This window comes from Pholis gunnellus, assembly GCF_910591455.1.
Source record: "Pholis gunnellus genome assembly, chromosome: 8".
Taxonomy (NCBI): domain Eukaryota; kingdom Metazoa; phylum Chordata; class Actinopteri; order Perciformes; family Pholidae; genus Pholis; species Pholis gunnellus.
This window is the reverse complement of record NC_136534.1, coordinates 24,484,297-24,510,004: the sequence shown is the minus strand read 5'-3', so window position 1 is coordinate 24,510,004 and position 25,708 is coordinate 24,484,297. Positions and strand designations below refer to the sequence as shown.

Here is a 25,708-nt window from a genome sequence, read left to right as displayed (position 1 = left end):
TTCCAGAAACCTTCACTGTGTTCACACAAAACACAAGATAGTGTAGTAAGTGGTAATCAGTTTTTATATGACATATACGTGTATAAATTTGTGTTATTTGTGTCTGCGCCTCCAAAAACCAAGTGGAACATCCTTGTTTTAGGATAATTGATGCAGGTGGACTCAATGAGGTCAATGCAATCCGCTCCAGGTGCTTTTGAGCGTAAAGAACGGTGTCATTAATCTGAACTTTTTGTTAAATTTGGTATTTATTATTGGAAGCGCACATAATTACTAATTCTCACAGTATAGCAGCTCCTCAGTGGCTCTTTAAGTGGAGAGAATAGTCACTGCGTAGTATGTGGTGCTGCTCTTACTATTCTACCGTGCCCTAAATTGATTTATATATAGATTATTAAAATCAAACAACTCTATGCACCACAACAAACAATGTGAGCTCTTCAGCTAATGCAAAAGGTTGTTTTGTTTGAGAGTCGATTGAATCACAAAGTTAATCACAAACATATCTCGTGCGTGTTTTTGACAGCAGTGAGTCGGAGGATCACGTCGGCCAGAAGACGCTGTTACAAGTTTTCCTTTCACTGTCAGACACAGCCGGGAAAATTCACTTTACATGTATTGTATAAAATTACCTCTGACGCACAAGTCTACATTATGATGACTTGTTTAACTCTGAAATAATGACACAAGGGCCTGACTCCCACCTGGGATGTAAAGGACACTTTTTGCTCTGACTGTCCAGCTGCCAAAATCCATTTCCAGATTACAGAAAGCAAATCCATCGCAGCCTGAGAGGAAGACTGCTCAGGGCTCAAAAGAGTATTTCAACTTCCTCTGCAGGTTATTTAGGTTTAAAAAAATTAAATAAATACAATTTTGGGACAACCTCAAAAAGCAGGTTGAAGAACCTCTGACTTCAAACGTACGCCGATGATGTAAAGTCAAAAACTTTAAAACTTTATGACAAAACATTTTTCTAAGAATCTCTTAGATTGTTTATTGAAGCCGGACATAGACCGTATTTAAGAAGTGGACGTCACCCATCGGTTTGCGGACCGATGTTTTGATGCCTCAAGTTCAGCATTTTGTCCGTCGCCATCTTGTTTTTTTTGCAACCAGAAGTGACAGCGGAGGGTGGAGCAACAACCAACTGAAAGCAATAAGACACTTTCAGGTGATTGAGAATGTTACACTTAACTTAAGATTGATTTTCGACGATCAGATTAATCGTTCCAGCTTCGCATCAAACACATTGTTTTGCTCTCTGGTGAACAAACTATGTAATGAAGACAATAAGTGCCCTCGCATGCCGCTGTTTGTATGCACATTATACATTTCTGCATTTCCAGTAAATTCGGGGGCAGAGGTGGAAAGGCTCAATTTAGTGACGATAAAAACGTCATTTTAAATATCTCTCAAGGTTCCACGGGAGAGACGAAGACATCAGATCCTTGTGGAGCGATGAGAAGAGAATATGAAACAGAAATGGTTTCGCATCACTTGAGGTTTTGACTGATCTGACTCTTTGGAATACGTCACCTCGTTGCTCCCTCTTCCTCTGCAGTGGTTTGACGGCACCCGACTGGAGAATTCTCTAAACGCCTAATATTCACATACCAGTAGTGGATGGAAACGTGCAATAATTAGCATTTTCTTTTGCTGATTTTCTGTGTCTTAATAATCTCAAGCATGTCTTCAGCAGTTCCGTTACTTATTGGTTGACCACACAGTATAACATGTGTGTGATCAACCAATAACATCTCGTCTAAATGCTCATTCGGGGCCTTTTTTTTCTGAAAGCGTGCCGCTGCAGTGCGTCGCCGTCCCGTCCTCACAGGTGTCACGCTCTCTGTCTCTCGTCCCCCCGTCTCCTCTCTTACTGACTTAATAAAGTCAGTGTGTCTCTGTGGCATGTGTCCAGCCCAACTGCTGCCTCCCCAAAGACAACGAGGCCTGATAGCAGGGAAACAGGAGAGAGCCGTCTGCATAACAAGGACTCATTATGATGATGAAATGTCCTACAAGGCCCCAAACACCCTCTTAAAGAAATCTCTCCCTCTGATAAGGGGAGTCTAACCCCACGGAGGGAGGGATTGGGGGGGGGGGGGGGGGGGGGGTCCTAACCTGATTGGATCGGCGGCTCGGAGGGGGCGCGCGTAACGAAATCAAACGGCCGTCAAGCCGCTGTCATGCATAATTAATTGGGCCTTCTACGACCAACTACACAAAAATCCATGGTCATTTGATTAGGGGGTTTTGGAGGACTCTCTGAAGTGCATCGCTGTCTGAGCCGCTTCCCCGCTCACCTCTCTATCAGTGAGGAACAGAGTGTCAGAGCCCGCTGCAGGTTCGGCTTTTAACATCCAGCCGGGGGAAACAAAATTCAAACTCTCATTAAGGTGCTTTTAAAACTCAAGGACATAACATATCTACTTCATGGAGTCCAGTGCAAAATGCGTGGCCTGTGTTTTACTGAATGTCACTGCGACCCGTAGATACAAAAGACACCTGACAAGTTCTCAGCAGGTGCAGACAATGAGACATCCCCCTCCACCGTTTTTTCTACCACTTAGCTGCCCTCGAGCAAGGCACTCGGTGCAGTGAGACGGTATTTCATTTCTAAGAACACTGAGACTCCGGCGGTGCTTCGTCGGCACAGTGGTGCTTTCAGCTAAATGTTTAAATTAGCATGCTAACATGCTCACAATGACAATGCTGACATGCAGATTTTTCTAGCGGGCGTCGTTCACCACGTCCGCCATCTTTAGACCTTTACAAAGCAGCGGCCTGAGGAATCAAGAACTCAAACATTTGTGAAACACTCGCCGGCCATTTTCCCATTAATGGAAAGAAAGATGTCGCTTTTTTCGCCGGATAATATTCGCGTTCTGTGTGAAAGTATTTATGAGAAAAATAACTGTTTGAAAGAATATATAGATGTGCTAAGCGTGAAAGCATTTTCAGGTTTCTACTACAACATGTTTTACACGCTTTAATGTTCAAAGCACATCGTTTTTTTCCCCTTTTTTGACAATTACTTCTCATCTCGTGAGGCAAGAGCCAAGAAGACTTTGAAATCAGGGAGTAAAAAAGTATAAAATAAAGAGCCACAATTGTACATAACATGCTACAACGTTGTAATGGTAACTTAATATTTCACACTCAGCCATTTACCAGGTGACGTCAGTGAAGTCCCTGAAGGTGGATGGAGCTACTCGGATGGTGGGCGGTATTTTCTAATGAGCCTGCATGTGACATGGAGGGAAGTCAGGTCCTGATGGCTTGTTGAATCAATAGGAACTCCAGATTCCCAAATGTATGTGAACAAGAAGCTACAAAAAGTTAGCTTTCTTATAATATTTTCAATTAAACTAGCTAATAATACATAACTCATTTAGCATTGGTTGATGGGAATATTATTAGTTTTGCAGGTTTTTGGTCATAAACCGAAGTGTTTGACAGGTAAACATTTTTGGCCCGACGACGGACCTAGAGGAGAAGTCAGAGGATCACCAAAGTCAATGAGATTCATCCTCTGTGGACCCTGAACGTGTGTACAGAACTCTCTCATGGTAATCCCTCCAATAAATGTTGATACTTGGCCAGAAATATATAGAACCACGCTGTTGGTTCAACAAGTCTTGTCTTCAACTGTGACTGCATAGTTGTTCAAGTACCATATTGTTCATATTTCATACACATTTTCCTGTAATAAAGACATATTTACTATCTCTTGAAGCTTTGAGACATAATGCATAACTATGCATGATAGAAGTCTGTTTCCTGAAGTTACTATTTCATATAACTTAACTTGCCTTTTTATTTCTTTTGTTATATATTTGAATCTCGTCCAGTTTGCTTTTTCTTTGTATTCGCATTTGTGTTTTACTATGTTTGTTAATGTGTTGCTTTGTGTGAAACATTTGTCATTAATCATTATTATAATTGTATAACGTGTTTACAATGTGAAAATGATGAAATGGGACATGACAAAAAATATGGACTTAAGAATATATTTCACATAGTTTGGCGTTTATGTAAAGTAGTTATGATCATCAAATCATACAAACAATTGTTGCATGAAACGATTTATGAAGGTTCCAGTACAAAGAAGTCCAATCAAACTACTAGACGTGTGAATACTGCCACCTGCAGGACATCAGAGGAACTACAGACACATTAACAGGAAGAGAAAAAGACGAGTCGAACCGCAGCAAGATTTTTATTCAAAAAAAGCATATATTCAGGAATTAAAGATGCATATACTTACATGTGTAAATAATGTTCAAATACACAAAGTGGGAAAACAATGTGCTTCAGTAGCTGCAATGTCTTTATGCACATCGTGTGCACACATGGAAATGTCTTTAGGTTGTGGGTTGTGGGGTTTTCACGGTTTAAGGACACAACATCTCCCTGTTCATCCTGATTTTATTTTCTTTACATCCCTCATTTAAAAGTTTCAAAAGCATGATGTCATCACTGTTTAAAATGGAAGACAGCTCCCCCCAGGTTCTCTCACCATCACCACGTATCAATGAATTCATGATCAATGAAAGTAAAAAACAGAAGAAGAAAAAAAAACAGACTATCACTGCTGAAGCACTTAATCCATTAACACATCGTGGGATTAACTTTCTTTATTTTCCTTTATTCTCTGATCCTCCTGCTGAACTCACAATGCCCGCCCGGCTGGTGTTGAACCAGGCGGTCCGGAGTGAAAAGGGTATTTGAACGTATCGGGGTATCTGAAGATGGTTTGGGGGTATTTAAGACAGTACAGGTGGGAACTGTGATACTTCTGTCGAGCGGTACCTGCTGGCAGGAGGAAGAGGGGTGTATGAGAGGTAGGGCAGAGGGGGAGGGGTCTGCCTAGTTGGCCGGTTGGCGCCGTCCCTCTGGGACGAGCGAGGTGATGAAGGTGCTGATGAAGGACCACGCGGTGGTAAAGAAGCTGGGCTCGGGGGGGACGACGGCGGCGGCGGCGGCAGCGGCAGCAGCAGCAGCAGCAGCAGCAGCAGCCTGGTCCTGGTCCTGGTTCTGGTCCTCGGGGCCTCCAGCTCCTTCCTCACCCCGGTCATCGTCGTCGTCGTCCATCCCCTCATCCATCAGGCGTTCCTGAGATGGGACGATACAGAAAATATTGATGATGTGATGCTACGTGGATGCAATCTGATCATTACATTCATCGATTACCTTCATGTTTTGGTTTAATTTTCAGCAGTTAATCTCCAAAATTTGATTTTAATGACACTTGGTGGAAGCTTGAGCCATGTCCTAAAGAACAAATCTTTACCTGGATGCAGATCCAGTTATCTTTTCCACAACTTGATGCAGAGAATAGTCTGTTTCGGGTTTTTTAAGATCATTTTTTGCTTATATTTGACAGATGACAGTGTAGAGGAGGGAGGGAGAGCGAGAAAGAGAGCGAGAGCGAGAGCGAGGTATTACATGCTATAAAGCTCCCAAGGCCAGAATCGAACCCGGGATGCTGCGGCCATGTAGCATGTGCTGTAGTCACCAGCTTTTAATCTTTACGCAGATCTATTAAAAACTTTATCTAGTCACTTGTCAACCGTAGAAATCTTACAAAGAACAGTACGTTTATGTAACAGCTGGAGCAACACGTTGGACGGAGAGGTAAAAGCTGTTGCATGGTTCTTGCAGAGTTTAAGACAGAATAGCAGCGAGGTTGAGAGACGTCCTCACCATATCCTGTATGTCCTGGTGTCTCTCCGCCGCCTCCTGAGGAGGCTGGAGGAGGTTCTGCTGCTCCGGCCTGAAGGGAAACCAACCAGCCTGATGCCTGGAGGGGGAAAAAAACCAACAAACATACTCTTAAACTTGGGTTTAAAGCTTTAAATGTAAGCTCTCACGTACATAGAAATGTTTCAAATGTTTATTCTTTTTTCAATCCCAGGGAAAGATTTGTGAAAACTGACATTGGCCATAAACACACATACAGTTAACTGAATAGAAACTAAAGCACATGTGAGAAATAAAATGTGTGTAAAATATAAGTGGCTCACAGGTAGACGAGCAGCATGGCGCCGACCACCATGACGAAGCGGCTGAAGGAGGAGTAGAAGTAGACGATGCTGAGCAGCACGCCGGCGCGGGACACCGTGTACAACCAGTCCAGCCAATCGCGGTTGAGCTCGTCATCGTTCAGCACCGCCCCGCCCTGCGCGTTCATCTGGATGTTGGGGTTGGCCGGCTGGTTCTCGGGCAGAGGGTTGGGGGCCGGGTTGGGCCCCAGCGGGGGGGGCTGCACGGCCTCGTTGGGCTGGGCGGGCTGAAGGGGCGAGGGGGAGGGGGAGGGAGGCGGCGGGGTGCTGGGAGGCTGGGAGGCAGCTACTGCTGCTTGACTGATGAGGAGAAAACATTCAGATGTTTAGAAGAAAATACAACCAACTCAACTTCAGTTTGTAGGTCTGGTTTCATTTATAACTGTTCAATAATAGAAGAAGAAATAATAAGAAAAAGCTGAGAGTTGCTGCATTTACAGGACTAGACGTCATCGGCTGAAAGGGAACAATGAATCCCAATGGCATTAAAATATATATATATATATATATAATGTATGAGTGGAATGTCACAAAGTAGCTGTAATTAATCATATCTATGTAGTCTAACATGTACATTTTCTCTTGAAGTTCTCACTAATATAACTATTTTTAATAATGTAAAATGGCAGCAATTATAAAAAAGATGAAATCTATACAAACAACCTTGACAGACATCTTTTCAACTTACTATTGCATGTAGTACTGGCGTGCATACATCTGCTGCCAATACAGCATCTGCATGGGCATGTACATGGAGTGGGGGGGCATGTTGGCAGGGAGGTCTCCTTGCAAAGGGACCTGGGCTCCATCTGGCCTGTGGAGGAGCGCCATGTTTGTTATTACATGTACACTGTGCACAAAGACACACACACAGGCTAATCACAACGTGTTCTGTCTGCCTCTTTAATTTTCTCTCTTCATCATCCACATTGGAAATATATTTTACTATCACAGCACAGCTTACAAACCACCGTAGTCCTGTTTAAAGGAAAACACTGAAGTGTCAGTGAGAATGAGTCGTACGTCAGTTGTACTGTGGAGGACCTGCTTACCACTGAGGGACACCAGCGGGGCTCTGAGGGTTGTACTGAGGCCCGCCGCCGCGATACCTCAGCCCGTCATAACTTCCTGGGACAGAAGAGGAAGAGGAGGGGGAGGAGGAGGAGGAGGAGGAGGAGGCTGGCTGACTGGCATGGGAGGCGGAGCCGGCGCCGTCTGAACTCTGAGGGACGAGATGTGAACACCAATCAGAAGTTGAGATGAGCACGTTGCTGCGTTTTTAAAATAATGAATACAAAGAAAAGAGGAGGTTCTATAAAAGGTGTGTTTTTGGGACTGAACCTAAAGCGAGTTTTAAAGACAGAGTGACTCCAGCTGTTACAGCTCACTGGGGACGGACCGATCTAACGTTTACTCTCCTTAAACCTCAACTGAGGACGTCCGCTGACACAGAGTACTGATCCAATAGCATGTGCGCTCTATTCCTCCAAATGTAAAGTCCGTTACCCTCGCTGTGTGGAGCCCGTTGGGATTATTTTCATGTAAAGTAACGTGGAGCCAAGAATAGACGTGAAACTAAAACCAGCCCGCCCTGACTGAAGGAATGATGTTGACAAAGAAACCGTGTTGAATGTGGATCTGTGACGTCACGGCCCAAAACCTGATCCTTGTGATTGACAGGTCGCTGCGACCAGCCTTGTCTGGTCTGGGAGTCGTCCGTGTTTTTGTCTTACAACTTTAACCCTTTCACAGTGTTTTCAGCTCATGACAGTTAGTTGTAACAAGTTTGGTCGACTAAAAATACCGTATTCAGTGTTCGCTTGTACTTAGCTCCACCCACTTTTGTCACATCTGGTTGCAAAAAAAACAAGTCGTCACACACACTGTTTGAGTCCTAGGGGAGAGTTGGTGTGTGTCGGTCTACTCACACTGGAGGCAGAAGAAGAAGAAGAGCTGGCCATGGCGGGGCTCCGGGGCATGGGCGAGGCTGGGGGGCTGTGAGAGTTACACACTAGATGCATCATGTGGTATTCATCCTGCTGCAGGTCCACGAGGCAAGGATGTGGGAGAAAGAGAGGAGGAGGAAGTGAGGGTAGCAACAGAGCAGAGAGATAAAGAAAGAAAGAAAGAAAGAAAGAAAGAAAGAAAGAAAGAAAGAAAGAAAGAAAGAAAGAAAGAAAGAAAGAGAGAGAGAGAGAGAGAATTAAAGAGGAAATGGCCAGAATTCAGACACAATGCCGTTGTTGGTAAAACACATCAGATCAGCTATTGTTTCCCAGGCAGCCTGTTTCAGTTCTCCCACAGCACACACACGCACACACACAGATATGTGAACAAGCTCTGTGTGTGTGTGTGTGTGTGTGTGTGTGTGTGTGTGTGTGTGTGTGTGTGTGTGTGTGTGTGTGTGTGTGTGTGTGTGTGTGTGTGTGTGTGTGTGTGTGTGTGTGTGTGTGTGTGTGTGTGTGTGTGTGTGTGTGTGTTTGAGAAAATTATCTGCAGCTTAAATAATCCTTACTTGAACATATGTATAAAAAAAAAAATGCTTTTTTTTAGACAGGGTCAAATCCATTTGGGTGGGTTGCCAAATTAAACCTCATCCACGCGCACACACACACACACACACAGCCTTACCTTTCTGAGCACATCTCTGAGCTGCAGGTGGTCTTGAAGGAGCCTCCCTGAGTACACCAGCCGCTGGTCTTTGGACAGCTGCAACACAAACAGCATCGCATGGTGAGACAGAGAACGGACTGGTGTGAAAACAGTGTGAAACGGTGAGAATACGTTTTCTTTTGCTAAAACAGCAACAGGGAAAGTGCGACTGTCTCAGCCACCCCACTTTTCTATTTCTTTACAGTGTAAACAGATAAGGGCGACTAAAACCTCAAACGTCAACACATGTTTCAAGTATCACCCACGGTCGAGGTGTAACAAAACCCGGACGAGAAGTCCTGAAGGTGCTCGGGAAAAAATAAGTCAACTGACAAAATGGACCTTTTGAGACTTTTCTCAACTGCTGTTTCGAAGGTCTCGCATGAACTCTCTCAGCAGAAACATTCAGCCTCTTAGAATAAACAGCCTGATGTTCGTCGCTGTGAGAGGGGAGACCTTGTTGTTGTTGTGTAGAGTCAGAACACGAGAGGGTGACTGATTAGGACACCTTCGGATTAGATTGCTGAGCTACAGATTAGATTTTGAAGCTTATTAAAAGCACACACAGTATGTACCGTCATATCTTCTGTGCTTCCCGAGGCGCGGCACTCATTATTAAACACACTTGCCCATGTTAAAAAGCTACTGACAACTGGAGCACAGAAACCTGTTCATGTGTGCTGAGCGTTCTCTTTTATCGTCTCTCTTCTTCTTCCGCAACACGACCTGATTAACTCGAGGAACAAACTTTCACTTCTATTTTAACACACGTCGCTTTGCTCTAAATATCTGCGGTCTGTTTTTAGTCACGACAACATGAAACAGAAACGTTTGTAAAGATTGTGTTTTTCTTTTCCATTCTGCTAAAGGTGAACTGCTGCAATGCTCTTTTCTTTTTCCTTTCTTCTTTTTGTGCTGCAAAGCGGTCAAAAGGTGCGAGCAGGAGGCTCATTGTTCACACACCAACACAATGCACCTGTTAACACCGGAGTGCATTTAGTCACATGATCGTGTGGAACTCTCTCGGAGGGAGTGGTTCAAAAAGGATCATTTTTCTCTCCACGCTGTAAAAAAAAAAATGTAATAGTGTAACGGACATAAAAATCCAGGAAGCGTCTGTGCTCCGTGAAGCATGAAGACTACACCGGCAGACATTATTTTATTTCACGCTCACATTTTTAAAGAAATATGACAAACATTTATGAGAATGTTATGTTTTGTAAATGGAATATCTTTAAGACAAAAAAAAACAAACACTTGAAGCACTCTGTTTCTCTGGAATTGTGTTGCGTATGTTGGAATGTTTTGTAGACCAACCGGTTAATCAATTACAGGAAAACAAACGGCAACGGAAAACAAATAATTAAAATATTTGTCAGTTGCAGCCCTATATTTGTCCTTTGGTTCAGTTTGTTTGAAGCACATTTAGTTCTATGTGCACCCTAACATCATTATAAACTTGTAGGAGTCACTCCTGGTCCACGAGTCAGCTTAAACTCAAGACTTAGTTCATAAAAACATCAAACATGAGAGCGACTTACCGGCTTGCTGGGGTACACGTTGGAGATGTGACTCTTCAGCCGCTCCACGGTCCAGTTGAGGAAGCAGTTAATGGTCTGGTCTTCATACTTCTGGTTGGGGGCCTTGAGGACCAGGGTTACAGGACTATCAACTGCCCAGGAGTCCATGGCTCATATTACTAGCAGGGCGGGCTCTGAAGAACCTGAGCTAATTGTGTCACAACTCAGGACACACCTGAGGAGGAAGCTGCCTCAAACCCGCTGCATTCTGGGGGCTCAGTTGAAACACACCTAAAGCTGTCTCTGGTGTGGTGGTGGTGGTGGTGGGGGGGCGGTGTGGTTCCCCCTCTACAACATCTGCCTCATCTGTTGGGGAAGTTGGTGGTTTCCGACTGTATTGGTGGGAATTCTTCTGTGGTGATACTCGTTGGATTTCTAGGTGGAAGAAAAATATGAAGAGAAGTCTCTTTGAGGGGAAATAAGTCTTTCACACATTTTATATCTGCATTAAAAATAACGCGTTCAAATAGTTAAATCTATACAACCAATCAAGTTTTCTTCATGCGCATAAAATGTTGTGAATCTCAGGTTTTATACCGTGGTCTTAGCGACATCTTATTTCAGCCGTATTTGTTAAAGCTGAATTAATAAAAAAGCGTTCGTTTAGTCACTTTAGAGGCTGTAGTACTGTACTACGTTATAATGAAAGGTGTATTATATTATGTATAAGACTAAATATTAGAGACACTTATATATATATATATATATATATATATATATATATATATATATATATATATATATATATATATATATATATATATATATACACACAGTATAACGTTTGGGCTGCCGTCTCTTAGCTGGATAGTTGACTAATGGGATGTTTTAGTTTATTAGTCCTTTTTCATGCTTTAGTTCTAAGAAACGTGTGAGCACATCTCTGGTAAACACAAGCTTTAAAGTGGTGCTACAAGCACATTAACAGAGCGGGGTTATTGTTACACCCAGAGTCTGGTGGTATGATATGAGTCGTAGGATTCCTAAAGATTCCCATCACTACAAATTAATCTGTACATCTTTAATTCCCTTGTGGAAACAATTACCATTAATATATTACATCTATGTTGCGTTGGAACCCTGGTCCGGTTTAAACTGGCTCCGGGGACTAGCTGGTTCTGCAGGTAACTGGTCCCAGGACTGATCTTGAAAGACCGCTTTTAGTCCGGTTTAAACTGGCTCCGGGGACTAGCTGGTTCTGCAGGTACCTGGTCCCAGGACTGATCTTGAAAGACTGCTTTTAGTGCGAGTGCAGCAGACTCATGGAAGCTCTTCCATGACGTAACATGACATACAGCTGAATACTGTTCCATCAATTTGGATGCTTTAGGATTTTACATAATGACCATCCACTTTTGGCCTTTAACTCATTTAATATTTCACATTTCTATTGTATTTCGTAATAGATTGAGTGTTAAGGGGATTACAAGACAAGTGGAGACAAGTACGTAGACACATAAACAGCAAAAAGAGATTATACAAAGTAAGATAAAAAGACAAAAACAAACAAAGGAGCAGAAGCAAACTGAGGAAAACAACATTCAGACTGATAAGTCCAAAACGGAAGTCCGGCAAAAAACTGTGTATGCAGATGTGTGTGTGTGTGTGTGTGCGTGCGTGTTCAGGATAATGAGTGAGTGAGGGTTGTTGAATGAGATGGTAATATATAGCTTTATCAAGAGTTATATCTTTATATCTGTAGTTATAACTACATATATCCTCTCACGTATTGTCTATATACACATATATATATATAGTGTAATGTTTCCTTTTACGTGTAAAGGGTCAAAGGTGCAAGAGAAGGATGATAAAAAAGAGAAATGGGTAAAATAAAATGTAAGAAAAATATAATTAACCAAATTAAGTAGAAAATACATTCATTTTTTAATGGTTTGCTTATTGATTGATGTCTTTGTTCATGCTGGGAAATTGATTTTCTGATCCTGAAATAAGGTATTTCAATATCTCACACACACACACACACACACACACACACACACACACACACACACACACACACACACACACACACACACACACAGTCTGTATTGTAAAGGCAAGAGAACCATTGAAGCATTAAGACAGAAGCTAACCGCCATCACGAGTTTCACTTCACACTTTCTGACACCTGCTACGTTGCGTCATCCTTACAGTAAAAACTGTCAAACAATTAGCTAACTACTAACTACCGGGCTAATTCACTCCCGAGTCAACCTAACCCGGGTTATCCGCTGCCAAAACCAACAAATAAAACCACGAAAGTAGCTTTAGGTGACTCCTGTAACGGCTCCGGTTATATCTCGACCCGTCTTTGAAACCAGGGTAACAGGGTTAGCTTGTTAGCTTGTAGGCTAACGTTAGCTTCGCTGTTGCTTGCTGGGAAAAAAATCCCCAATTTGTAAAACCGTTGACGGCGGTGACAGCACGTTTAACTTAACGAACCGACGCCATGTTATCGACATCAGGAAAAAAAGCTTTTATTTTCTTGTATTCCCCCCCACCGTACCTGTTTATTACTCCGGTGGTGCCGTCGTCTCTTCGTCCCAGCTCGGCTCGCCTTGTCGCCTTGTTGTTGTAATAATGTCGGGTGTGTGTGAGGGAGAGAGAGAGAGAGACCGGAAGCCACGTCATCGTCCACGTCACAACAGCTGATCCGAGACAACAGATCCGGTTATGAAACCAGAAGGACGAGTCGAGGAAGAAGTCAGACGATCCCTCCTCTGTTAGGTTAACAAATGACTTCAGATTAGTTTCCTCCTCACTTAAATAAAGCAAGAAATATTTGAAAATATCTTATTATTTTTGATTTATGCCTCTTATTATTCCTCTTTTTTTGTTCTTGTCCATGCCTAGTGATTAATAAAGGACTGTTTTAATATGGTATCTTAATTACAAGCACTTTTTCATCATATAATATAATAACAGATTTTAGACATGTGTACATTATAATTCATTAGGAATTTGGACTTAATATATATTTTGTCAACAATAAAGATTTTTATAGTTCTACATTTGCTCTACTCATACACACAAGCCTCTTTCTAAAAAAAAAGATATAGAAATGATCCCTCTGAATCCTGTGTGTTCTGTAATACTGGCACAGAAACAATTCTACATTTATTCTATGAATGCATTAATGATATATATTATTTTATTGGTGTATCATATTCATATATTATGTAACACTAAGAAAAATATGTTATCCTTTATTATGGGGGAAATAATCTGGACAGAAGTTAAGTCTTTCTTTTATCATCTCATTTTATATGTTGAGTGTTGTATCCACAAATGCAAATGGTCTGAAAGGAAACTGAATATGTACCAGCTCAAGCAGGAAATGAAACTGGACAGTGAAACACTAAAAGTACCGACAATTCAGATAACCGTCAGGACTACGGTCAACTATAAAAAAAACTATTTTTAAGTGTGTGTGATATATGTGATTATATAATGTATTTACCCCTTTTCCTCTTGTTACTAATTGTATTCCTCATCTTCTTTGTAGCATTTTATGAGCAGTGAATACAGAAATGGAAAAATAATCAACATTGTGTAGACCTTTTCAAACAACATACATATTCTAAGTGGACCCCGTTTGTTTTAAACCATTTCTATGTTTTATTTCCTGTTGGAATGTTCGTGTGTTCACGGCATTGTTACACAGGTGGGTTAAGTAATAATCAAACAGATTATTTATTCATAAGTCAGAATATACAAAGACACCACCTAGTTATGACTATGAAGCTATTCATATGCCTCCAAATGTGACAAATATCTATATATATATATCTATATATATATATATATATATATATATATATATATATATATATATATATTACTAGAAAATGATCTCACCAATGGAACGTCCTTATAACTAACAATCGTTTGGTAAATCTTTTCTTCTGATTTTATTCCTGATTTATTTATGTTTATGTTTTATTCTACTGCTAAACCGTCCTGCAGTACTAAAATCTTTTCCCAGCATTATTTTTAATAATTTTAACTTCACATAATGACACAAAATGTGTGGATGAACTTCGAAGAGCTGCAGTGTAGGAAAGAAAAGCCAGAGCATTTTTTAACTCTTTAAAACTTGTATTTTTCCGGAAACGGTTTGCATGCTTCTCTGTACACAGGTGTTTGTGGCTGATTTAATGTTTTACATGTGCAGATTTTCAGTTTCAAACCGGTCTCCTCTCAGCCGCACGCTCACTTCTCTGGTTGTCTGAAGGTATTTTGTTTACAGTTTCAGTTTGTGGAGGACCTCCTTGGTCAACTGTTTACTGTACCGGTTGATCTTCCAGTGTCCGGGCATCCATCCCAGCAGAAAGCGATGAAAGTCTGTCCAGGCGAACGCAAACATCTCCCTCCACTCTCTCTCCAGGGCAACGACGTCCACATCTTTCTTCACCGCTTGCTTTAACTCTGTGAAATAGTAGTCCAGCAGGCCCGGTACCCTCTTCTCACACTCCCTCTCCTCCATGCAGCTTCCTAACAAATACACAACATCTTTCATCCCGCAGCCCCCTCCCACATACTGGAAGTCCACAGCCGCCACGTCCCCTCCGCTCTGCGAGAAACAGAAGTTGGCTAACTTGGCGTCTCCGTGAACGACGGTCTTGAAGAGACACTCGTTGAGTTTCTTGTCGATGTCGCCGGCTGCTGCTTTGAGCTCGGCGTCGTCCATGGCCTCCAGCTCATCCGGACGGGTTTCCAGGTGCCAGTAGGTGCCGACAGGCCACAGGCCCTCTGGTGTCACGCCCAGGAAAAGAGCATGGAAGTGGGCAAGCCAGCTGAGACAAGCCTTTATTTCTCTGTCCTTCACGCTGGTCCTATGAAGACAAACAACAAACTGTTATTCATCCGGCATGGAATGTCTTCCTCTTCTCCATGCCTTCAAAGACATGGAAAACAAGTCTTAAAACGGACAAATGTTTTCAGTATGTAGGATGTTTTAGCCATAACTATAAAAAAATATATATTTCACACATAAGTGACTGAATAAAATTATGAAATGAAAAATATTTGAAAATTTCACAGACTTTTTGGTGGCTCTGTCCACTCATGTGATGCACTAAACTCAGCAGAGCTCCAGACCGTCCAGTGGTTCACACCTAACCTGTGCTCATATACCTTCTCTGATCATAACCCGCCACGTCCAGATCCTCCAGCACCATCAGCATCTCGTCTCCATGGGAAGAAGCAGCCAGGCAGGCAGGAGTGCGACAGCTCCGATCGGTGGAATAGTTCCGGTACCAGTGCGTCTCCACCTGGTAGGATCTCACTTTACGCGTGTGGGAGCGATCCGTGTTCCAGCCGCCGGGGTGCTCGGCCTCCTCCGGAAACTTGACGTGCTTGACGACCACAGACGGCCGGTCGCAGCCCTCCAGGTGCAGCCTGACTATCTCCCCGTAGCCGCTCCACAGCGTCTGGATCTTCGCACCGACGCGCAGGGATGACGCAGCGCACGCCTGCAGGATGAGATCCTGGTGCTCCGGTTTCATTTCCAGTCGGAGCTGACGAGCAAAGAGGAGGAGGCGTGTTAAGTGCATCGAGTATAAATTCAACATACTTGTACTTTACTTGTGTATTTCCATTCTATGCAGCTTTATACTTCTACTCCACTACATCTCAGAGGCAAATGCTGTACTTTTTACTTCACTTCCTTTGTCTGACAGCTTTAGTTACTTTTCATAATACAATTTGAATCCTCTACCTGTTCACTGGAAACCTTGTATCTCCAGATGTGTTGATTTTATATTAGATTTTGTTTCCCTTATGAACTGAAGGATGACGTGTGATGAGAAAGCTACTTCATAAACTAAACAAACTCTTAATAAGCCTCTTTGATCAGCTGTAAAGTTCATCGTTCTTCTGACAAAATGACTTTTGAGAGATACGTGTTTCTCACAGGACAGCGAGGCTTCAAACATATGATGATCTTATAGACTATGATGCATTGCTGTAGATTAAACTACCCAAACGTATATAAAGAAGTTCAACAGCTACAACATTAAAATGCAACATACACATTCATGCAGCAGTAATATGAATATAGAAATATCACATATAAGAGCAAAACACTGACAACTACTACAAACTACTGCACAGTTAATACTTTTATTTTTAAGTACATTTTTTTTGCTGCTCACAGATCTTTCACTCATGCAAAATACTGACATATAGATCCTCTCGCTGTTGGTCACTGCAGTATCTTATAGAGTAGCACTTACCTCACTCACAAATGATCAAGTTTTGGCATCCAGACAGAAAAAAAACAGCCTTTATTTATGTTTCCTTCTCACACATTCAGTGGAGGCTGCTGTGACGTATAAATAGAAACTTTGTAACAATAACTGTGTCTCAAATATGCCAAAACGCTGCAGAAACACAACGCTGTATTTTTACTTCCTGCTTTATGTCAGATAACAGGAAGTATTCTCCACAGCCGTCCGCGTGATGCTTAAAGCTACAGACATGGAGTAAAGACAGCTAAATGAACACTGCTGCCACCTGCTGGTCTGGAGTGCATCAACAGCAGCATATGGTCCCACTGATCATAACTAATGGAGACCTTCCGGTCTTGGACACGTGGTTGGACGCCGTGTGAGGTAAAAGGAGCTGTGTTCCAAATCACATACTTTTTTACTTGTAGCTGCAGCTGCCCTTAGACAGTACGTACTGTTTCACGCACCTTGAAATGTGACCCTCTTGCCTATGTATGGGGTCAGATCAGTCTCAATAATTGCAAATGCACACAGAAAGACTCACAAATGCACACAGAAAGACTCACAAATGCAAACAGAAAGATTCACAAATGCGCACAGAACAATTCACAAATATATTCGATTTACAAATGCACACAGAACAATTCACAAATACATTCCAATGCACACATAAATAAATTACTATTTATATAAATGTAAAAAAAAATCACAAATATATTTCTGCATTTGTTTGTGGATTTGTATGTATTTATTTGTGGATCGCACTGCATTTATTTGTAAATCGCTTCACATTTATTTGTGGGTTTATGAGACTCCCCTGACGTCGCTGGATTCACAAATGCGTTTTTTTCAACATAGACCTATCTGTAGCCAATCAGATGTCCGCCTCATTTTCAACCAATCACATGAGCGCAGCTCCCCCTCCCCACAAGACTGCCAGCTTCCTTGAATCAGGAAATAAATACTGTAGCCGTCTGTGTTCACCCAGAGCTCTACCATACCTCATATCAGTAGAGACCGGACCAAACTATGTGTATAAATGTTATTTCGGAGTCCCTTTTTGTCGGTTTATTGCCGTTAAATCACAGCCAAATCAGTTTATATAGGTATTTATTTTAACTTTTTACTCCCTGATTTCAAATCAGTAACACAATGGACAATTAAAAATACACGAGAACCAAACTAAGCCTGCAGACTAATATACATTACAGCAAATAACTAGTCAACATCAGTCAGAGGTTTCATGATATCGTTTAGATTTGAGGCTTAAAGTTGATTCGTTTTTTAAATCATTTGATAAACTTTTGAGAGCAAAATTGTGCACGACTCTTATAATTGAACATAATCCAGACCATGCAGACTAGTCCAGAGGTACTGGTCCAGATTTCTTGCGTTTTGCCATGGTTTCTTACAGAGAAATTAAACCTCTGGCCGGTCATCGATGACATGGTAATAGCCCACGCAGCATTGGGTGGTCTCACATAGCTGCGGTTGTGAATCGGTTGTTCCGAGGAGTCACTTGGAATACACACCGTGTCTTCTGAGGAAAAGACGCATACAAAGATGCATGCTGGCAGGAAGAAGAAATACAAATAGCTGCCGATCACATCATCCTTCCCAAACCAGTGCCTAAGATTACCCAGATTTCAACAACAATTAAAGTTCACACACACTTTATATTCATTGAATGTTACCCCAACGAGAGAGCTATTATTAATACTATTACAGATCTATTCTATTTATACTCCTTTTTCGTATATAGTGGAAAATGGCATTTCACAATCAGGGGTGTTGGCGCAGGACACATGACTTAAGATTTGACTTGACAAAATGAAAAACGTACAGGACATTGTGATATCAGTGTGATGCAAAAATACTAGGTACAAGCAAATACTACACTGTACTTCCTGAAATATTTTAATAAATTCAACGGGACATGAGGAGAGACGAGAGAGAGAGAGAGCAAAGATAACATAAGGTAAGTATGTTCTATATTCTCTTCCTCACATAAGGAAGCACCATAAACAAGAAATACATGAAATAGCAAAATGCTGGGGTTTCCCCGAAAAGCTTCTATTATAATTTGTCTCTTATCTCTTTCTTGTGATACGCAGACAAGCACAGATTATTAATCTGGGTATAAATATGTATGAAGACTGGACAATAAGGATGACACCTTCTCACCTGTAGTCCACATTGAAGCACTTAACATTTCTGAATGAACTTTGGAGACTTCTGTGGAACTGATTATTTCAGCGAAACAACAGGGGGGTAATTGATTTCATTTGTTATGATTTGTGCATCTTTGTTGAAAGTAAGTATGCTTTTACCTGCATATATACCTCAGTATATTTCAACTAAATTATTTAGAAAACATCTGCTTAAATCTACCGGACTAAAATTTGAAGTATGTTTTAGTACACCCCTGTGAATATGTACGCAGTGGTATATTCCAAATGACAGCTAGCTCCATGCTCGAGCGCCAGCTAGACTGCCAGTACCACAGAAAGCCTTCTTTTAACCAACAACATCGCGTTTTATTTGTGCCGTTATAGCCTAATTTCTACCTATTGACCACCAACATGTCCACACCTAAGAAGGGAGACTTGTCTCCAAGCGAGAAGGAGTTGTTTGAGGTTATCACTGCAGGTAAGCCTCTTCGGCTAATGCTAATCCCCCTAGAACCCCCACACAGGGAGCTAGCTCTCGTTAGCTTGTATGCTAACGTTAGCCAGTTTATATTGTGATAGCTTGAAGCCCACCACTGTGAACTTAATTTGTATCCACATGTCTGTTTTTCTTGCTATAGAGTCATAAAAGTGTGTATTTTGTAACGGTAACGTTTTGACGGACGAGTTGTTGACTAAAACATTTAAGAATCTCAGAAAATAAACAGCTTGGTGTTTGTATTTATAATACAATAATACAGATTCTTATGCACTTAGGAAATGTTCAAGAGGCCTCGAGGCTGCTGGGCTGTAAGGATGTTCGAGTCAACTGCTTGGATGAGGTAACTCTTAAAGCACGTGGACACATTAGATGACAACATCAATTTCTCCCACGTTACATGTTTCAAGTATTTGTCTCGTGCACAACAATTACAATCTTAGATCTCAGGTTTCCTCCAACAATGCTCATTAAAATGTTGCACATAAAAAGCAAATCATGCAAGTAAAAAAAAAATGGGAATCTAAGACATAAGATAAAATAATTGTGCAAGTTATGTAATTCTAGTTTTAATTTTTGAGACTCGTTCATTGGTGATTAGTTATGAGGCAGAAGAATCAAGCCTTGAATCAACCGGCTGTGTTTTTTGGAGACATTCTGACAGTCCTCTAAAACTCCTCCATACTGCTAGTCGAATCAGAAGTATTTAATAATGCTGCAAGGTAGATTTTTAATCCGTTTAGGTTGGACTGCACCGCTTAAAGCCGGGAGCGACACATCTCCTGGTTCATCCTACGATGCATCACTTGCACCGTGCGTTTTATCCTCACGTTAATTTAACTACATTCATACCGTCTGTTTTATTATAACCTTCTCATATTGTCCTGCAGCGAACGAGCAATGTAGTCATTCGTGCGAAAGTGTCAAATGTAGGCGAGAGAACGTCATAAGATGCTTGAGCTCTTCCTTTGTTCGGGGACATATGTGTGGGACAAGAGGACTCCCGAGTCAGCACTCTGAAGGGCTTTATGGGACGCCCTTCATGTCCCCCCCCTCGTCCCTTCTGTCACTCCTTCATGTCTGCCTGTCACTATCAGGTGTTTGAAACAGATGTTCTGTTAAGTAGCTGACGGTGTGGGAGTCTGTTCGGTACTCGTTGTTCTCTTCCCGTTTGCATAAGAGGAGGAATATACCTTCATGTCCAAACGTTTTGGAAAGATTGAAAGAAAACAGCAACTCAAAGACAGAATGAAAAGAATGTCAGTTTAAAGTTAGGTCTCACATTAAGGAACAGGCGATGCAGGTAACGGTGAAGTATTGGATCTGCAGAATTTAACATGCCAAAGCTCATCCAGTCAATGGAGCGCCGGTGAAAGGAAAGCGGCTCTTGTTTTTCACATTATTTAGTATTTTACTTCTTAATTATTAACTGGTTAGTTGCCGGTTAGTGGGTGTCGGGCTATCAAAAGCTGAATTAACCAAAACTGACATCCCAACAATTGATGAACTGCACACATTTAAATCTCGGGTTCCAGCTTCTCCGGTGTGCGGTTTGCTGCTGCCTTCTATTTTATATCATTTATATAATATCTTGAACTTGTAAACTGATTTATCTTTTAGTTTTTCTTTTGTGAGACACAAGACATCTGATGCCACCACCCATTGAAAGGGAGAAATTTAACAATGAGATTAACAGTCCGCAAATGAATGACGCATGAAAGCGATTGTTAGTGTCAGCCTCAATGCTGTAAATCCTTCAAACCATAATAGTCTTCATTAAGCCGACGGAATAATTAAACCTTACAGGACAACACAGACGGGGATAACAAAAAATGAAATATGCTAAATAACGAATTATTATTATTTATTTTATTATTATTATTATTATAGAAAGGGGAGACACGGTATCCAAAATGTGTGTCAATGTTTTTATTTGTGATTTTATAAAGACTTTCATATTCATGATTAAACTCTTCTTCGTGGGAACGTTGTTCTTATTTTGTGTAAAGGTGAAATTGTTCATGTAGATCATGTCTCTGAGCTTTGTTGTGTTCTGGTCCACAGTACGGGATGACCCCGCTCATGCACGCTGCTTACAAAGGAAAAGCCGACATGTGCAAGCTGCTGCTGCAACACGGAGCGGACGTGAACTGCAACGAACACGAGCACGGATACACCGCGCTGATGTTTGCTGGCCTGTCAGGTTGGAGCTGATCACCTGATTTTAAAAGTCTCATCTCTTGTTGTTTTCTCTGCGCGTGTGTTGTGACTCCTCCTCCCCTCCGTGGCTGCAGGTAAGACCGACATCACGTGGATGATGCTGGACGCCGGGGCGGAAACAGACGTGGTCAACTCGGTAGGAAGGACCGCCGCACAGATGGCCGCCTTCGTCGGTACGTCTGTTTGTGACGTGATCTGTGTTGTTGAGCCTTGTATCGTCACACACACACACACACACACACACACACACACACACACACACACACACACACACACACACACACACACACACACACACACACACACACACACACACACACACACACACACACACACACACACACACACACACACACACACACACACACACACACACACACAGCACTTCTGTGTCAATCAACATAAAGGACAGACTTCTTTTGTGAAATGCTGCAATCCATTGCTAGTCGAAAGTCGACAATCTTGAGTCGGGAGTCACGACTTCCAAATCTAAATGCGTCCCAGTGCTAACGGATGTTTGTGTGGCGACTTTACAAGCATCTACATCAATCGCCAATTACCGCGAAGAGTGTAGAAGGCAAGCATCTTTAAATCAACAGCTAGACAATCCTGCGGGGAAATATGTCTGAAAATCTAATTCAAGACACTTCAAGTGTTAAAAGAGTCAAAGAAGCACAAATCAACTTAATGGAAACGGCAGCTACAACGTTGTTACGGCATCTTTCATAAAGCTCCATAAAGTAAACGGTAATTCACTGTGTGACCTCAGGGTTGTTTATGTCGACAAAGATGAATGTTGCCCTAGTTTTTGACTTGAAACTCCGTCTTGAATCACCGTTCCATTCGACTTTTCCCCCGTCGGAGGTAATTCTTATCAGAGTTCAATGCGTTTCAGCTAAAGAGCCGAGGTTTGTTTGCACCGACTCAAACTGTGATTCCAGTGTTGCGTTTAAACCGCTTGTAACTTGCTCCGTTTAATACATAAACGCGTGACCGTCTCTTCTTTTTTCCCTCCGCAGGGCAACACGACTGTGTCACGGTGATCAACAACTTCTTCTCCCGGGCCAGACTGGATTACTACACCAAGGCTCAGGGTTTGGAGAAGGAACCCAAGCTGCCGCCCAAACTGGCCGGACCCCTCCACAAGGTCATCATGAGCACCAACCTGAACCCCGTCAAGGTAAGACACCGCTGGACAGGGAGGAGTGGTTCAATAGCCATTGCGCTGTAAATATTATAATTATAATAATAATAATACCTTTATTCGTATACTGCACCTTTTACAAAGTGCTTAGACAGACAAGGCAATAAAACAGAAAGTTTTAGTAGTACAAATGTAAACACTGATTAAACTAAGAACACAAAACAAACAAACAAGTAATCAGAGAACGAATCACTGCTGCAGTGATTTAAGACCAGCATGCTTTAGGGCTTCTTGGATCTTGCATCACGCACAAGAGCACTAAATGAGGCTCCATGTGTGCCCAAAATACACAACTTCCAGCTTTGCACAGTAATGCCTCCCGTTCTGACTAAAAAGAGAACTCCACTGATTTTACACATCAAGTGTGTTAGTAAGTCTGGGGGAGGTGGTGTGCTACCACATATATGTATAAAGCCTTTTATGGCCCCAGAATGGAAGTTGATGAGTGTGTCCTGCGTGTTGCAGATGGTGATGCTGGTGAAGGAGAACCCTCTGGTGGCCGAGGTGGAGGCTCTGGAGAAATGCCGCCGGGTGATGGAGCTCATCTGTGAGAAGTGCATCAAGCAGCAGGACATGAACGAGGTGCTGGCCATGAAGATGCACTACATCAGCTGCGTGCTGGGAAAGTGTGCGTCCTTCCTCAAGGACCGCGAGGACAAGCTGGACGGCCTCATCAAGAGGTGAGGCCGGTATTCACCGTCTCATTTAAGGAGGCTAAAAAAGCCAAATTGGGTGATGTTATGATGCCGGTTTAAGTTTCCTCAGACTAAACTGAGAGGAGCCTGACTGGAGCTTCTGTCATCTGATCGTTAAATCTCAGGAGTTTAATTCATCTTCAAACACAAACTTTACATCAGTTTGATCATCAGTTGTCATGTGATTTGCGTTTCCGTTCTAAAAGTTGAGCTCCTTGGTTCCCCCGTCCTGCAGCTTGCTGAAGGGTCGGGACAGAGACGGCTTCCCCGTGTACCAGGAGAAGTTCCTCAGAGAGTGCATCCGCAAGTTCCCGTACTGTGACGCCACTCTGCTGCAGCAGCTGGTGCGGAGCATCGCCCCCGTGGAGATCGTGAGTCTGGATGAGAGTTAATCTAGCATTTAGCTGCTCCTCAGTCCATCGCAGTAGAGCTGAAGCATATGCTTTTGGTTGAGTCTTAGCTCAATGTCAAGGTTCTGTGTTAGTGTCTTGTTGTGCGTTGCCTGATCAGGTTTTCTTTCTGTGCTTGCAGGGTAACGACCCCACAGCTCTGTCGGTGCTGACTCAGGCCATCACCGGTCAGGTCGGCTTCATGGACGCAGAGTTTTGTACCTCGTGTGGCGAGAAGGGCGCCGAGAAGAGATGCTCCGTCTGCAAGATGGTGAGTGTCAAAACGACAGAAACGTATTCATTTACATCTTTTCTTCATGTGTAAAGAGTGTTTGGTGTTTTACTGCCTGTGGCTTTTAATTGTGACACTACACGTTCAAATGAAGTCTCCTCTTATTTCTCTCGGGCGCTAGGTGATCTACTGCGGCCAGGCCTGTCAGAAGATGCACTGGTTCACCCACAAGAAAGTTTGCAAGACGCTCCAAGAGCAGAGAGAGGAGCAGGAGGCCGAGTCAGCCAAGCTGAGGCTGCAGCAGAGCAAAGGTACGGTCACCCGTCTAAAACGTAAATAAGTCATAAATACATATGTAGGACTCAGTATTTTAGTTTTTTTATTTGTCTAAGAAATTCAGAAAATGCCGTTATTTCTTCCATTATGAGGGAAAATAGAAAGATAGATGTTAGATTTTTCAAATCTGTGAAATGTTAATCTCTAATATTAACCAGTGCATGAAAAAGTGATTTGTTGGATGTTAATGTCTCGCCTTAAACCAACATGACAGAACATGAAAACTGTTGACGGCCGCCCTCGGTTCACAGATGTCTTGTCTCAGTCAAACTAAACTGTGTCGTCGTCTGTGTTTCAGAGGAGAGTGAAGCCGTGCAGGAGGCCTCAGACTCCATGCGGGAGCTCTCGATGGAGCCCAACAGTGAGGCCCCCCCCTCAGAAACCTCAAACCCTTCTCCCATCCCGGCTGCTGACAACTGAGCGAGCCAGACTCCATCCGAACAGCACAGAGAGAGAGAGAGAGAGCTGACTGGCACTGAGACTGAAAGCCAGACAGAGACGGACCAGCCGGAGACGAGAACCCATATTTATTATCCACCTGAGACTGTCTCAAAGGTCCGAGGCCACGGCGGTCATCTCTTTATTGTATATGTGCAATTTCCCAGATGATTTTGTTCTATGTGAATGTGAAGAATTGACGTGTTTGTGGTAGAGGTCTCTGGGTGTGTGTGTGTGTGGGGGGGGGCATGTGAAGAGCTAATGGTTCACATCGATGATGGAACGTAACTTTTGCCTTAAGAAACTGTAGCAACCTGTGCAGGAAAGACGTGACTGTGTAGCCAATCAGAGCAGCGGCTTGTTTGCTACGTACTTGATTTGTTTTTTGGGACGTTGACTTCATAGCGGACTGTTAGCGGAAGGCAAGGCTGCACAATATTGACCAAACATATATATTTTTTAAATATAAACATTAATTAAATGACTGAAAGATGACAGTAATGCTCATGCTTTTCTTAGTTTATTTTCATCGTATCGACTGGTTTGGTTTCATCTGTTGTTCCGTTGTATCAGCTGGTTTAACTGTAACTTTAGTTTGAGCTTTCTGTTTCATTGCCTTTGCTGCTTTCTCTGTCAAAGCACTTTGTAAACATGTTTTTTAAAGGTGCTATAAATAAAGTTATTATTATTATCATGATTTTCCTAACTGAACCAAAATTAAAGTTAAAGTTTTCCCAAAATGCAACATCATTGGTTGATGGAGCCTCGTGTACGGCACAAGAACACCAACGTTCTAGTCGTGTGCTTTTGAGAAGCTTTCCTTCATTGTTCGTCCTGAACACACTAATCATCTCCAAAATGTCAATCAACTCGAGCTTAATCACGTTCAATAAAGACCAGCTTCATCAAAGTGATCATATTGGTTTTTGGTGTGAAAGCCACACGTTGCCTACATTTGTTTACATTTTGGTAAATTGGTGGCATTAAAAGTCAGCCG

The 25,708-nt window shown here is 42.4% G+C and overlaps 3 protein-coding genes across 4 annotated transcripts; 1 reads left to right on the top strand and 2 right to left on the bottom strand.

Annotated features, from left to right (window-relative positions):
• Positions 1–4,206: 4,206 nt before the first annotated feature.
• Positions 4,207–12,886, bottom strand: herpud2 (HERPUD family member 2). Its single transcript, XM_079164416.1, has 9 exons — positions 12,807–12,886; positions 10,262–10,675; positions 8,700–8,777; positions 7,997–8,107; positions 7,121–7,290; positions 6,757–6,882; positions 6,030–6,368; positions 5,710–5,806; positions 4,207–5,118 (listed from the first exon to the last, which is right to left on the bottom strand). Exons 2-9 carry the CDS (start codon positions 10,406–10,408, stop codon positions 4,873–4,875), a joined length of 1,314 nt encoding a protein of 437 aa, XP_079020542.1. The 5' UTR covers positions 10,409–10,675; positions 12,807–12,886; the 3' UTR covers positions 4,207–4,872.
• Positions 12,887–14,083: 1,197 nt separating this feature from the next.
• pkdc (protein kinase-like domain containing) lies at positions 14,084–16,694 on the bottom strand. 2 transcript variants are annotated; one of them, XM_079164836.1, is made up of 3 exons: positions 16,537–16,694; positions 15,437–15,819; positions 14,084–15,135 (listed from the first exon to the last, which is right to left on the bottom strand). In XM_079164836.1, exons 2-3 carry the CDS (start codon positions 15,805–15,807, stop codon positions 14,544–14,546), a joined length of 963 nt encoding a protein of 320 aa, XP_079020962.1. In that variant the 5' UTR covers positions 15,808–15,819; positions 16,537–16,694; the 3' UTR covers positions 14,084–14,543. The 2 variants fall into 2 exon arrangements, with proteins under 2 accessions (XP_079020962.1, XP_079020963.1); XM_079164837.1 differs by having other exon boundaries at positions 16,546–16,692.
• Positions 16,695–19,017: 2,323 nt separating this feature from the next.
• ankmy2a (ankyrin repeat and MYND domain containing 2a) lies at positions 19,018–25,598 on the top strand. Its single transcript, XM_079164115.1, has 10 exons — positions 19,018–19,179; positions 19,476–19,540; positions 21,262–21,400; positions 21,492–21,590; positions 22,437–22,597; positions 23,087–23,301; positions 23,552–23,687; positions 23,848–23,976; positions 24,119–24,248; positions 24,572–25,598. The coding sequence occupies exons 1-10, from the start codon at positions 19,113–19,115 to the stop codon at positions 24,691–24,693; spliced, it is 1,263 nt and encodes a 420-aa protein (XP_079020241.1). The 5' UTR covers positions 19,018–19,112; the 3' UTR covers positions 24,694–25,598.
• The last annotated feature ends 110 nt before the right edge of the window (positions 25,599–25,708 follow it).

What these genes read in the sequence shown, in the direction of transcription:
- pkdc (XM_079164836.1), bottom strand. Translation starts at nt 15,807, where the DNA reads ATGAAACCGGAGCACCAGGATCTCATCCTGCAGGCGTGCGCTGCGTCA. An exon ending in GCGGGTTATGATCAGAGAAG is followed by an intron (nt 15,136 to 15,436) that starts GTATATGAGCAC and finishes TTGTCTTCATAG; the next exon opens with GACCAGCGTGAAGGACAGAG.
- ankmy2a (XM_079164115.1), top strand. Translation starts at nt 19,113, where the DNA reads ATGTCCACACCTAAGAAGGGAGACTTGTCTCCAAGCGAGAAGGAGTTG. An exon ending in GAGTCAACTGCTTGGATGAG is followed by an intron (nt 19,541 to 21,261) that starts GTAACTCTTAAA and finishes TCTGGTCCACAG; the next exon opens with TACGGGATGACCCCGCTCAT. An exon ending in CTGGACGGCCTCATCAAGAG is followed by an intron (nt 23,302 to 23,551) that starts GTGAGGCCGGTA and finishes CCCGTCCTGCAG; the next exon opens with CTTGCTGAAGGGTCGGGACA.
- herpud2 (XM_079164416.1), bottom strand. Translation starts at nt 10,408, where the DNA reads ATGGACTCCTGGGCAGTTGATAGTCCTGTAACCCTGGTCCTCAAGGCC. An exon ending in CTTCTTCTTCTGCCTCCAGT is followed by an intron (nt 7,291 to 7,996) that starts GTGAGTAGACCG and finishes CTCGTCCCTCAG; the next exon opens with AGTTCAGACGGCGCCGGCTC. An exon ending in CGCCAGTACTACATGCAATA is followed by an intron (nt 6,369 to 6,756) that starts GTAAGTTGAAAA and finishes TCTCCTCATCAG; the next exon opens with TCAAGCAGCAGTAGCTGCCT.